The sequence below is a fragment of the Pseudochaenichthys georgianus genome, chromosome 4, assembly GCF_902827115.2.
Source record: "Pseudochaenichthys georgianus chromosome 4, fPseGeo1.2, whole genome shotgun sequence".
NCBI classification, from domain to species: domain Eukaryota; kingdom Metazoa; phylum Chordata; class Actinopteri; order Perciformes; family Channichthyidae; genus Pseudochaenichthys; species Pseudochaenichthys georgianus.
In genome coordinates this window covers 18,811,339-18,823,777 of record NC_047506.1, presented here as the reverse complement: position 1 = coordinate 18,823,777, position 12,439 = coordinate 18,811,339, and the positions used below count along the sequence as shown (strand labels likewise).

The window sequence follows — 12,439 nt, the reverse complement described above, 5'->3', positions numbered from 1 at the left end:
AGCTTCACATCAACATTTATTGGTTCTTGATTAGAAGTGTTCAGCTGGCTGCATCGGACATTTTGTACATTACGCGCATAGTGAGGGCAAAATAACTCTTAAGTATGAGGCATCTTAAATAACTATGATTACGTTTATATTGTTTTTCATATTATATTTTCATATAATTATTCATATTTACATTCATTTCATTTTCTTTTTAATTGAACAGTGTGTGAAAAGCAAGTGGATCAAATAGCATATGTACAGTATGTATCGATTAAAACCGATGTAAAAGTCTCACCTCCTCCAGAGTGCTGTCCGACAGGCCGTAGCTGCTGACGCCCAGCTCGCTCAGCCTCTGGTCCAGTTCGGCCAGGAAGACGGCCAGGCTGCTGTCCTTGGCAGCGGCCTGCGGCAGGTTGAACACCGCCTCGCGCCCCGACTCCTCCACCAGCCTCGCCCCAGGGATGTGTTGCTGCGCCAGGGAGAGCAGCGCCGCCAGGTCTGCCCGTGGAGATGAGGTTAAAGAGAGAGATCATGCTGTGAGTAATCTCTTCAATCGTCAAACTGGTGGTTGCACAAATTAAAATCCTCCAAACTAAAATTGTAAAGGCCGAACGGGAATTAAAGACTCACATGAGTTGCTCTCCTCACTTCCCAGGCCGGTGTCTTCACTCATGGATGATTCACTGTCCTAAAGCACAAAGAAGACTTCTTAAAGTCTACAGTCAAAGATATTAGTAGGACATGTATATAATGATAATGCATTTTTTACAGACTTCTTTCAAAGCCCTTAAGGACACCTTCATTTCCTTTAGGTGCATGCCATTTTACATATATTATATTTTTGTCTTTATGTCCTTCCCTCACTTTTGTAATCACCCCATCTAATTTACTGAACAGGATCTTTCCAAGATATAAACACAAAAATGCAAACTTTAGTTTTTTGTCATGAAAATATATTTGGTGTATGCATGTAACGGCTTGAATGTGAAGCAAAGTATTTCAAAAATAACAAGCATGAACACGTGACTCATTAATTACAGTTTAGAGAGGGATAAAAACAGACCTTGAGAGGAGGCAGCTTGCTGGTGCTGGTGCTGGTGCTGGTGCTGTTGCTGGTGCAGATACTGGTGCTGCTGGGAGTGCTGGTTTCCAGTCCCTCCCTCTTCACCACAGTGAGGTAGTAGCCAGATCCAAGGTGGGACTTCAGGAAGAGTGGTGAGCCATAGCAGCACAGCTTCCCCTGAGAGATGATGGCGATCCGATCGCCTAACAGCTCTGCCTCATCCATGTAGTGAGTGGACAGGATGATGGTCCGGTCTGAGGGGGACAGAGAGGGGAAATACAGATTGACTATTTCTTCTCTTTTGTGATGAAGTAATCTTGTAATTGAAGTTAAGACAAAAAAGAGCTTTAAGGTAGTAACTCTAAAAAAGCATTGTTGTTTTGGAGGTTGAGGCTGAAATGCCTTTGTGAACTTTTGGGGTTATGGCCTTTTAAAATGTTGACCCTCATTTAAAAAACAGTGAGATCTCAAGTTGTTGTCCTTCACCTTTTCTATATTTGAGCAGCAAATCCCAGATCCCTCTGCGGGAGTAAGGATCAACCCCTGCTGTGGGCTCATCCAGAACAACCACCTTCGAGCCTCCGACAAACGCGATCGCCACAGACAGCTTCCTCTGCATGCCACCTGACAGAAAAACAAGTGGGGGCGTTTTCATTTGTAACAGATTTCTTTTTACAGATGAAACACCCTCAATAAAATATATGCAGTCATTATACAACCTAGCAAGTCTACCAGAGAGGTTTTTGGTCTGTTCATGTCGTTTGTGCAGCAGGCCGACGTCTTCCAGCAGAGTGTCCATCTCAGCTTTCACCTCTGCTTCAGATAAACCTTTCAGACACCCATAAAACCAAACGTGCTCCTCCACTGTTAGTCTGAGGAAAAGGGATTCAAAGAAAGAGATAGAGTGCATGAGTCATTTCATAAATAATCACACAAAAACAATCAAAGAGCAGTGCAGTAACTGTCAGATGCCAGAAAGACAAGCCTTACATGTCGAACAGGACATTGTGCTGTGGACAAACTCCCAGTGTCCTCCGGATGATGTCCATGTCATGGCGGATGTCCATTCCCTTAATGTAGACAGTGCCCGAGGTAGGTGGGAACAGGCCAGTCAGGACCGATCTGACGAACATCAGACACATTAGAATATATACCTAATTAAAGCACACCTTCCACTTTAAATTAGTAATACAAATAAGAAAGATTAAGACTGAACTGATGCTGATTTAGTAACTATATAATCCCCCATTAATAACCCAAAAGATGGCATGGCATCTACTCAAATTGCATTCAACCTAAGTTCTACTTGTAGTCCTTGGAAAAGTAAACCTCAAAGTTGCCCTCATACTCCTCATGATTGAACACAGTGGTAGACCTCAGCTCAGCAAGACAGCTGCTTACATGGTGGTGGTTTTGCCTGCTCCGTTGTGTCCGAGGAAGGAAGTGATCTGCCCCTCGTAGAACTTCAGGTTCAGGTGATTGACGGCCAGTTTGGCTCCTTTCTTGTAGATTTTCACCAGGTTTCTTACACTCACACCCATGACCAGGTTATCGGGCTCCGGTTCAATGTGATCTAATGACAGAAAATGATATTTATTTAGAAGGTAAAATAAAACGTTAAATCTTAGTAAATACTGGGGAATTACAATGGCAAAATACTTATTGCTAATTCTGCTCTCACAGTTATTTAACATTGACATTGAAAGTGTAGTATGTGAGCAGAAGGCATCTGCCACAGTCACTGTCAATAGGTTTTTCATTTCTGAGATCATATGTCGACTAACTTCACTGCAGGAGAAGTGAATGAGGTCCAAAATGAAAGGCATTATGGGTAGAAGCACCAGTCAGACGCAGCTTTGTAGTTAACAGAATAATGATTCATCTGGACTGATTTTCATTTCCAGCTTCACTCTCCTTGTACTTTTAACCCTTGTAGTTATTGGGTTTATCGTCTCAGCTCATTAACTTTATGTGTAGCTAATTGGCGTAAACACACACAACTACAAGTATGGCCTTTTAATTGGTATTAACACCAGAGGAGAAGACTGCAGATGATCGCTCAAATGACAGACTACTAAAAACTCCCTCAAATAAACAAGCTTCTACTTGACTTCTACTTAAATACTGATGTTTGTAAAACTCACATTTCCAGAGGCTCAGCCAAAGAACACCGACTGTGGCTTTAAAGGTCACCTATCATGCAATATTTAGGCAATAGCATTGGTCTCAGATATATAAAAATGTATAAAAAACATGTCTATGAAGTGTTTTGCTCAAAATACCAAACAGATTACATTATATTGCATTTAGCTGACGCTTTTATCCAAAGCGACTTACAATAAGTACATTCGACCAGGAAGACACAACCTTGAAGAAAACAGAATCATAAAGTACATCAGGTTTCATAGAGCCAAGCATTTCAAGTGCTACTCAACTGGCTATAGATAAGCCAGTCCTTTATTAGTATATAAGTGCTCTGTTAGCAGTTTTTTGTTAGTAATTCTATCGCTTGAGGTGGAGTCGAAAGAGATGAGATCACCCATTCTAGCCATGCCTCATATCCCTCTATTTCACTTCCTGTTACTAAAGTGCTGACCGGCAGATACTGTTTAAAATAAATGCTGCGGTGATGAAATGCCAAAACCACATCAAAGATTATTTCTGAAACAGCTAAAAGGCTTTCTCTCTTGCTGGTTTACCACAAGGTGAGTTCCTTTTTATGTCCTGCTTCTTCACACATGTGCTCTCTCTAGTACTGGTTAGGTCTGAGTGTTAGCATGCTTGCTAATAAAACAAAGGCCATATTATGTCCAAAACACGTCGGCATTGATTCTTCACCACGTGGGCACCGATATGACGTAAATAATAACGTCATATCGGATGGGAAATCTAGATCAGCTCGTTGTAGCCCAATTTTTCAGTGATTTGCGCATGGAGGAAAAAAGAAAGGGTTTTATTTTCTAAACACTTTGTAAGTTCCCTGACATGCCGGGGACACATATTTCTGTATAAAAGACATCAAAAAGTGCATTTTAAATGATAGGTCCCCTTTAATGTATCTTTGGATTACTGTGACAGTTTAACTTAGAAGTGAAAGAGAAACATCCACTTGGTTGAAATTACTTCACAAGTGTTGTACCTCCATCCTGTCCTACAGGTGCGGGGGGGATGGGCATGCCTGCCTCCAGAGGAATTCCTCCCCAATAGTTGATTTGGAAGATGAAGTACCAGGGCCTGGGGATCCCATATTCTCCTGGTGTGAAATAAAACCAGATCAAATGTTATCCCGTGCTACATTTTGATGATACTGGTGAGTGCAATGTTAAGCTAATATACAGATACATTGGCCAATACTACAACAAAACAACACGTAATTTAGTAATACTTAGTAGTAGTGAATCATTTTAATACTTAAGAAATCACTTAATAAAAAAATAATATATTACTGAATTTATATTTGACGATTTAACCAAAACAAAAAAAAACACATAAAAGCAGTTTTAAGTTGCAGCTTTCAAATTTGCATTTTTCTGAATAAATGCTTATCTGTAAAGAAGGATTCTTTGTCCTGTCTAAACGAAAATCAAGCCAGAAGTATGGTACATTTTATAAGTGATCCTTGAACTAAAAGTTTATAGTTTGCTGAAGACAGAGATCTTAACCCCTAACTGTAACTCAAAAATAAAAGCGCAGAACATTTCCAATGTTTATTTCTAGAATAAAGTTCCATTAGTCGTACCGGGAAACACTGCTTCGATGTACCAGGCTGCAGTGGCGTAGATGAAGGCGTCCGCATAGAGCATGACTATAGAGGTGGTGAAGCTGTACGAGTCTCCTTGCACAGGGCTGGAGTAGAGGTTGTACCACTGGATGCCTACGCCCTGCTCTTCATACTGAGATAAATACTCACAGCCGAAGCCAAAGGCCACAGGGGACAGAAAGCTCTGATGAAAGAGGAACGAGCACATTATTATCCTGACACTTTACACAATTCTGTAACAATGGCCAGGAAGAGATAACTTCTTTGTTATTGAAACTCATAGGGTTTAATTGATGGCTTACTGATATCATATGTGCATTGAGTCTTCCTACAATTGCTGAAAACTATATGTATTCATGCATCTATAAAATGTCTTTCTAGTACTATATATATGCCGAATATTTATACATATTTACTTACAGCGATGACTTTGTAGGTGGTGGTGAGGCGGTCTCTCCAGGCTACACACAGTACGTACGGCAGGTACAGCCCGAAGTAGATCAGCCCTCCACAGGCAGCAGCCAGGTTGGCTTTAGAGAAGAAGGTACTGATGAGGAAACACTGCATGATGGTGGCGGTGGCAAACGCCGTCAGGAAGAAAAACACAACAAGTGGGTTGCTGTACGGCAGGATGTCCCCCACCTGAGAAGAAGAGAAAATAAAAGTTAGGAGGCTAAACAGAGGCTTCAGGAGGATAAATGTTACAGATAAAGGAAAGCTATACATTCAACATTTTAAGAAGCTTTGAACCTGAACACATTGAATTGTACACATTATCATCAGTTGAATCTGACTGCACTATTCATATTATTTTTTACAGCTCTATGTTTTCTTTATTGATCAACCAGCTGGTTGTTTTGTATCTAAGTGAGCATCTTTTCTTAGATATGTTTTGCGTCGAGTGAGTAGTTATCTTGCCTTTAGCATAGCGATGAGGAGCCCTGCAGAGACCAGGAAAGGAACAATGCTGCTGATGAACCAGCTGAGCCACAGCGTTCCCGTTCCCAGACCCATAATCCTCATGGTTTCCTTCAGCCTCGCCTCCTTCTCGTACACTACGCCTTTGATGATCATCGCCACCGAGTAGATCCAGGCCAGCGTCATGAAGAGTGGCAGAGAGCGGTTCAGCACTCGAAGGAAACTGGTAAAAAAAAGTATGAAAGTAAGAAAAGGTGAGAAAATACTAATGTATCTCTAGTCTTAAGCCATGGATTGTTGATGACAAATACAATACTTATTCATGTTTTCCTGTGGGGACTTATCATTTCATGTTATGATTCAACACAGGAAGAAAATTGGATAGGGCGCTGCCAAAAAGTAGCTCTCTCCTTTAGATCGCTACCCTAGTACTTGGTGTACTTGAGCAAGGGAATGAACAGCCAACCCCACACAAGCTGCTCAGTGGTTTCTAGCATGATCATGTGGGACTGTGTCCCCAGTTCCTAAAAACATTAATGTACAACATTTGACTTACACATCATCCACATAGCAGGGGTAGGGCATCTGCTGGATGTAGATGCCGGTTGTTTGTTGAACTCCGGTCAGGATGCGGTTCACCGCTCTCTCCACCAGGTCCTGGACGTACACAAAGCCACCCCAGATGTAGCGCATATCATTAAAAGGGTCGGCTGCTGGACCAGGGTCCCAAAACCTGAAGGAAAAATACCAAAAATACATTCTGAATATCAACTTTCATTTGAAAATGTATATTTAATAGAAAACAAAAGCTGTTTCCTACAAATTCCAATGAAGAGGTTCTACATTAATTAAAACACAAGATGTTTTGGAGCTTCCTGAGTACCTGTCCTTGATCTTGTTGGTCCGGGTCACATCATCAATGTCCATTCGGATTTTGTATTTCACGTGGGGCGGCAGGTTAGGGGATGAGGAGTTAGGAAGCAGGAAAACAACACCTGCCCAAAACTGCCGGCCCTCTAGAAGCTCCAACGCCCTGTCAACCATCTGACCTTCAGTGTCCAACCCCTCCAGCTTGTTCAGAGAGAAACACTGAGGGGATAGGAGGAAACACCAAAGTCATTATTAACAAACGACAGGGAAGAAGAGCTGAAGTTGACTTACATTGTTAGAGGAGTAAGAGAACTATTTACTACCCTACCATCAAACTTTTTTAAAGAATATAAAAAAGGTGCTCAAAAAGGATGGCCATGTTAAAAAAAGAAATATAACAGAAGCTGTTGTGAGTGAAGAGAAATCAAGAATGCCAAAGGAAGAGAACCTCAGAGACTTGTGAGAGGGTGGAGATGGTGTGGCCGAGGTTGTTGTAGATGTCCAGCCAGTTAGGAGGCGCTCCGGGTCTCTTCGGGGTGCCTGGGGGGGGCGTGGACAGGAAACGAGCGATCCTAGTGGCCGTCCAGGTCGTGTTCTCTAGTCTCAGGTTGACCAGTACTGCGACCTCTGGACGCTTCAACAAATCCTGTCACACACACAAACACATTAAATATAAAAAAAAGGTCTTGGCACCAAATGTGTTAAAATACATGTATCCCCCCTGTGAAGAGTCAGCAGTCAGACCTGCAGTAGCTGCATCTCCAAACTGTTCTCCATGTAATACTTGACTCGCGGCCCCACTTCCATCCAGGCTTCATTCAGCTCCTGGAGGATCTGCAGGTCCTCAAAGGGCTTGTTCACCTTCAGCAGAAACTGTAGTTAGCTTACATGGATGTATTTGTTTCACAATACCTTACATTTTATACAACAACTACAGAATATGTTTTCAATTATTAAGATTTAAAACCACTGCGGTCAGGTGAGATATAGAGATAAAAGCCTCCCAGATTCACTGAGAGTTGACTACCTCATTCATGACTTCCTGAACTGCAGGAGTGTCTGGTGTGTACAGCAGTTTTCCAATAAACAGAGGTTTTATCCCTCGCCACACAATGCGAGACAGAGGGTTGGACTCCAGGCCGTGGATCAAACTTTTACAGAATGGAGCTGCGTTGAGAAAAGAACAGACCAAAGGAGACAAATGTTGGACAAAAAAGCCTGATTAAACACAGTCATGACACAGAACAAATCTGATGCTTAGTGGAGTTATTGATTTTTGGTGTGGCTATTATTCCTGTTCATCCTAAAAATCACAAAAGTACAGTTATAATGCAAGAAATATACTCAAACCTTTTTACACAAAGCCATTCACTTGTCTTTAATTATTAGTATGTTTCTTACTTGTGTTGTTGTCATGGTCCAGGTCTTTGTCTTCGGTGCCATTTTTTCCTAAGAAGGACTTGATGTCATTGTCCTCATACCAGTTGAGTGAAGGGATTCGCTCACCACCAATCTCTGGGTGACCGCACATGATCCTTGAAAAAGCACGAAAACTCTCCCTGGGCAACGCCGAGCGATTCGCTGGAGATAGAAGACTGAGAGCTGCACTCATGTCAGCAAAGCTGGAGAGAGAGGAGAACTGAAGGAAGAAAGGAAATTATTTGGAAAAAGGACCAGAAAAGAAACACAGAAGAGGGTAAACATGCAGGGAGAAACCACATATGTTATAATGTACTGTATGTTATTCCTGACAGACATTTTCTTTCAACTTTACTCCAGAAAGTAGGGGAAACATTATCTAAGCACAGAAAGAGACTAAACTCTGATTTCCTGCAAGGTTAAATACATTCCATATTTATTAAGAGGGATAACATAACCACTAAATAGCATTATATTCAATGATAGTTTGATATAATTTCCAATTGCTATGTGTTATTAATAACTAGTGCAAATGTGCAGCACATAACAAAAATACTGTCAAACAAAATTCAGACGCAGGTTAAAAAGAAAAATAGTGTGTTCTCACATCATCGATGAGGACGGCCATCTCCTGGGAAACGGACATGACGGCCAGACTGATGTCCCTGAGGTCTTCGGCGTTAGCCATCAGACGCTCTCTCTGACAGGAAGGACACACAGACGGGTTTACTGATGGTACTTATTAATGCTCTTAAGATATCCACTGAATTTTGCACTTTTAAGCAACATTTTAGCAAATCGATGCCAATTCCTACCGTTAACAGCTTGGGCAAATCGAGCTGAGAGAGGAAGATGCGTTCAACCTCCTTCAGGACGTCAGCTGACACGTTACACAGCTGAGTCTGAAGATCGTTCATGGCTGCTTCTCCTCCTTCCACCGTCAGAAAACGTCCCAGCATGCTCGCATTACACACCAAGTCCTTCAGCTGCAACTCGGATCCAGCCAAAACAACCTGCACGTGACAATTGACGCCCCACTTTTACATTTAACAGTGTTAGGCTCGGACAAAAGATACATACAACTGGTTCTTCTCTGTGCTGGTTTTTTTCTCTGTGATTTAATAAAGCCCATTTACCTCACAGATGCCAAAGTTTTATGTTTAAGATTGCTTTACTCTATATATACACCGTTAATTCCACAATTCCTCTTATTTTTGAACTTGAACTGTCTAAATCTTTTGTTGCTCCTTTTGTTTCTGAAGTGAAAGTTGAAATCATTTTGCATCTTTTGGAAAACTCTGTTAGATTGCACATGTCAGAACAGATGAACCAATTAAACAGAAGAAACTGCTCAGGGCCCAAGTGAGGTCGGTTTCTACACACTAATTGTTGCTATCCAAGGATATTCAGAAGAGACTTCACCTGAAAATTGAGGCGAGCTTTCAGCAACTGGCTCACAGTCACAGACGACAGGCTGCCATTGGTCAGGAGGAAGGAGGAGAAAGTCTCATTGGCTCTCAGGTATTCTTCTACCGGAATATCTAAAGCAGAAACACGAACATTTAATACTTTCCAGTGCTACTAATAAAACATGCTGTGTTACAAATCAACTCCACTTGTTTTTAATGAATCATGACCATGACTTCAATCCGGCAGGCTAGCTCACTAGCTAAGCTAAAGAGCTGGATTGAACTTGGAAGGTCAACAGGCCAGTTACACTTTTTGCCGTGAGGTTTAATTTGACCATTTCAGTTATTTCTGTCTCCTGAAAAGCTGGTAACATGAAAATAAAATAACAATAGCAAAGATAACAAAAAAAAATAGCTTTATAATATGTCATTTACAGTATCAAACCGGGAGGATGGTGGGAGTTAGCAGATGACTATAAGGCCCTGGATGTGGGAAATCTTGCAGAATAAAACTCTGTAGAGCCTACTTTCATCCATCCAATTGTTTGTCTGGGGTATTCATGTAATATAATCTCTCCAGAGTAAGGAGAAGCAAAACAGACGCTCTGTGCTGCTCCACAGCGAGGTAAAAGGCCACATTCATCCGGTCACTTGACACCTCTTTAGAGCCATTCACACAGATCAACTGGCTGCTACTGTACGCTCTCAGTCCTGCTCAGGGAACACAGAGAACAGAGCTGGATACAAAAGGTCTGAATGCATTTAGACAACATGAGATGGCATACAGGGACTTAATAGTGCTATATGTTAGATGTATTTATTTAAAGGTCTGTTCTTTTTTTTAAATTAAAGAACGGTATAGGTTTTCCAGAAATATAACATTTGTATAGTAATCTTTTTCTTTAACGTCCTGACATTTTAAGTAACAGGTTTCTTTGTACCACACGATGACCTTGTTTAAACCACACAACAACTTCACTGACAGAAGCCAATGCTCTATTGGGTTTCTCCATATAATTCATTCTGATTCGTGGAAAGCAACCTTAAAGATCTACTTTGACATTATATATGACTTGTGTATGTTTGCCTGTCAAAATTAGTAAACCCACTCATTACAGGTAGTAAACCTAAATCCATTTAACTGTCTGGCTGGTAGTGCCACCTCACGGGTTGTAGAAATAATCATTTAAAAAAGTGTCACAGAGTCTGAATGTCAAGGTATCCCTTCAGGTTGCTACTAGAGGACATTCAAACAAGCTGGTGTGTACTTGGCCAGGCTCCAGGTCTCTCTCCCAGCCTTTGGACACTGCCCATCAGGTCCTGAAAGCCGGGGAATCTCTGGTTTCCACTGTAGGACAGAACCTTCTGGGCGTCCACAAAGAGACGAGACAGTCTGGAGGACAGAGAGCACAAAAGGAGTCTTTACTGGACAAACACATGCAGTCAATTATTAATAAAACTACAACAGACGTTAGTTGACCAGTAAACACTGACTTAACATCTGTGAATACTACCAACTGTGTTGAATGAAGTGCACAGCCGACCGGGAAATAAAAGGACAGCTCACTCCAAAATTGAAAATACATAGCCAATCTAGTTTCATTAAACTCGAGAGAAGGCGGCCATCTTTACGGCACCGCCAATCTGTAACTGACACTAAAACTATTTAGAAAGATAACAAGTGACCCTACACCCTTTTTGATTTGGGCTGAACTGTCTCCTTTGACATGGGCGTATTGTATTTTATGTTTAACTTAGTTACTTGCATGATCAAAACCGTTGTGCTATATTTAGCATTCGGACATGACAGCAGTGTCTATATTTTTATCATATTGTCTTTAAGAAAGGGAATAACACTATTCATATTTCCCAACATATTAAACTTTGAAATTAAGTAAACACATTTCTTAGATGCTCGAACACTGGATCTTTCCAGTTTATGACTTCCTACAATGATAAACTATGATTTTGCTCAAAGATTTGTCTCATCTGTTAATCATCATGCAACAGTTAAGAAACAATGGAGTGGGTTTTTAACCGTGGCTGCCCCCCTCACTACAAGTCTTCAGTAAAGTTTGTAGCAGCATGCAGTCTGATCTACCTCATAAACAAAAGTCAAAGTGAATGACGCAGATTTTACAATTTTAATTTGAACATGTATTCACTAACTAAAGTGTGTCTGATTATCTTTTTAGCTTCCACCACTCCAGACAACTGTCCGTGTTTTTACCTCCATTTTACCTACATGGAGTTGTCAAAGTTGCCAACTTGTCCCACTGTCTCCCCCGGGGTCAGGCTGTGGAAGCAGGGGTTGTTGATGTTGCAGATAATGCCCTGGATCCAGGGCAAGGTGCCTGCCGACGGCAAGGCTTTGTTTGGGAAATGACCTACAAGCGAAGGAAAAGAACCCGGAGATTAGCTTGAGATACGGAACAATGAAACACTGGCAGTGACCTAAAAACACAAACTACTGGCAGCGGACTGACCAATGATCCTAAAACGCAAACTATTTATGTGAACAAATATTGTGTTTCTTTCGTACAAATAATATGAAATTACAATGTAATTATCTTTAAACTTATGTGAGCTGCTTTTACATGCCAGACTGATTTAAGATGGGAACTACAGATGGAAGCATTTTCTTATTTTTTATGCAAATCTCTAGGAAAATACATGCAAAGTTTTTATGCTCACAGGCAAAAATATTGTCCACTCCTTCACTTGGAATACATTCAATCAGCATAGGACTTTAGTACACATTAGAATATATTAATACTTAAAAATAATTAAAAGTAGCAATCTCAAGATTCCTTAAATATTCCCATTTTTTTATTGGAAATGTAACTTTTTCTCCAAAACTAAGTTACCAAGAGGAAGCTTTTATGTGTCAGAGAAAATGTAAGATATTAATCGACAGGCTTATATTGTTTTATGTAGTGTAGTGTCACATTCAATTATTTGACCATGTCGCGTTATATCACCTTCAACTGATGACGACTTCTCAAACAAGAA

General features: G+C 41.0%; 1 protein-coding gene across 2 annotated transcripts in view; it reads right to left on the bottom strand.

The window, feature by feature from the left end:
* The window catches only part of abca7 (ATP-binding cassette, sub-family A (ABC1), member 7), a 30,026-nt gene that overhangs the window by 15,233 nt on the left and 2,354 nt on the right, over nt 1-12,439 (bottom strand). For both annotated transcript variants that reach the window (XM_034080559.2, XM_071202905.1), the window contains exons 4-25: nt 11,673-11,814; nt 10,696-10,820; nt 9,441-9,559; nt 8,834-9,031; nt 8,626-8,718; nt 8,001-8,238; nt 7,627-7,766; nt 7,344-7,460; nt 7,048-7,245; nt 6,613-6,818; nt 6,286-6,462; nt 5,730-5,952; nt 5,232-5,453; nt 4,791-4,995; nt 4,191-4,304; nt 2,453-2,624; nt 2,042-2,173; nt 1,784-1,923; nt 1,538-1,675; nt 1,052-1,305; nt 619-676; nt 284-486 (exon numbers count right to left, since the gene is read on the bottom strand). In XM_034080559.2, the coding sequence (XP_033936450.1) occupies nt 284-486; nt 619-676; nt 1,052-1,305; nt 1,538-1,675; nt 1,784-1,923; nt 2,042-2,173; nt 2,453-2,624; nt 4,191-4,304; nt 4,791-4,995; nt 5,232-5,453; nt 5,730-5,952; nt 6,286-6,462; nt 6,613-6,818; nt 7,048-7,245; nt 7,344-7,460; nt 7,627-7,766; nt 8,001-8,238; nt 8,626-8,718; nt 8,834-9,031; nt 9,441-9,559; nt 10,696-10,820; nt 11,673-11,814 (3,614 nt within the window). The remainder of the gene's footprint in view (nt 1-283; nt 487-618; nt 677-1,051; nt 1,306-1,537; nt 1,676-1,783; nt 1,924-2,041; nt 2,174-2,452; nt 2,625-4,190; nt 4,305-4,790; nt 4,996-5,231; nt 5,454-5,729; nt 5,953-6,285; nt 6,463-6,612; nt 6,819-7,047; nt 7,246-7,343; nt 7,461-7,626; nt 7,767-8,000; nt 8,239-8,625; nt 8,719-8,833; nt 9,032-9,440; nt 9,560-10,695; nt 10,821-11,672; nt 11,815-12,439) is intronic.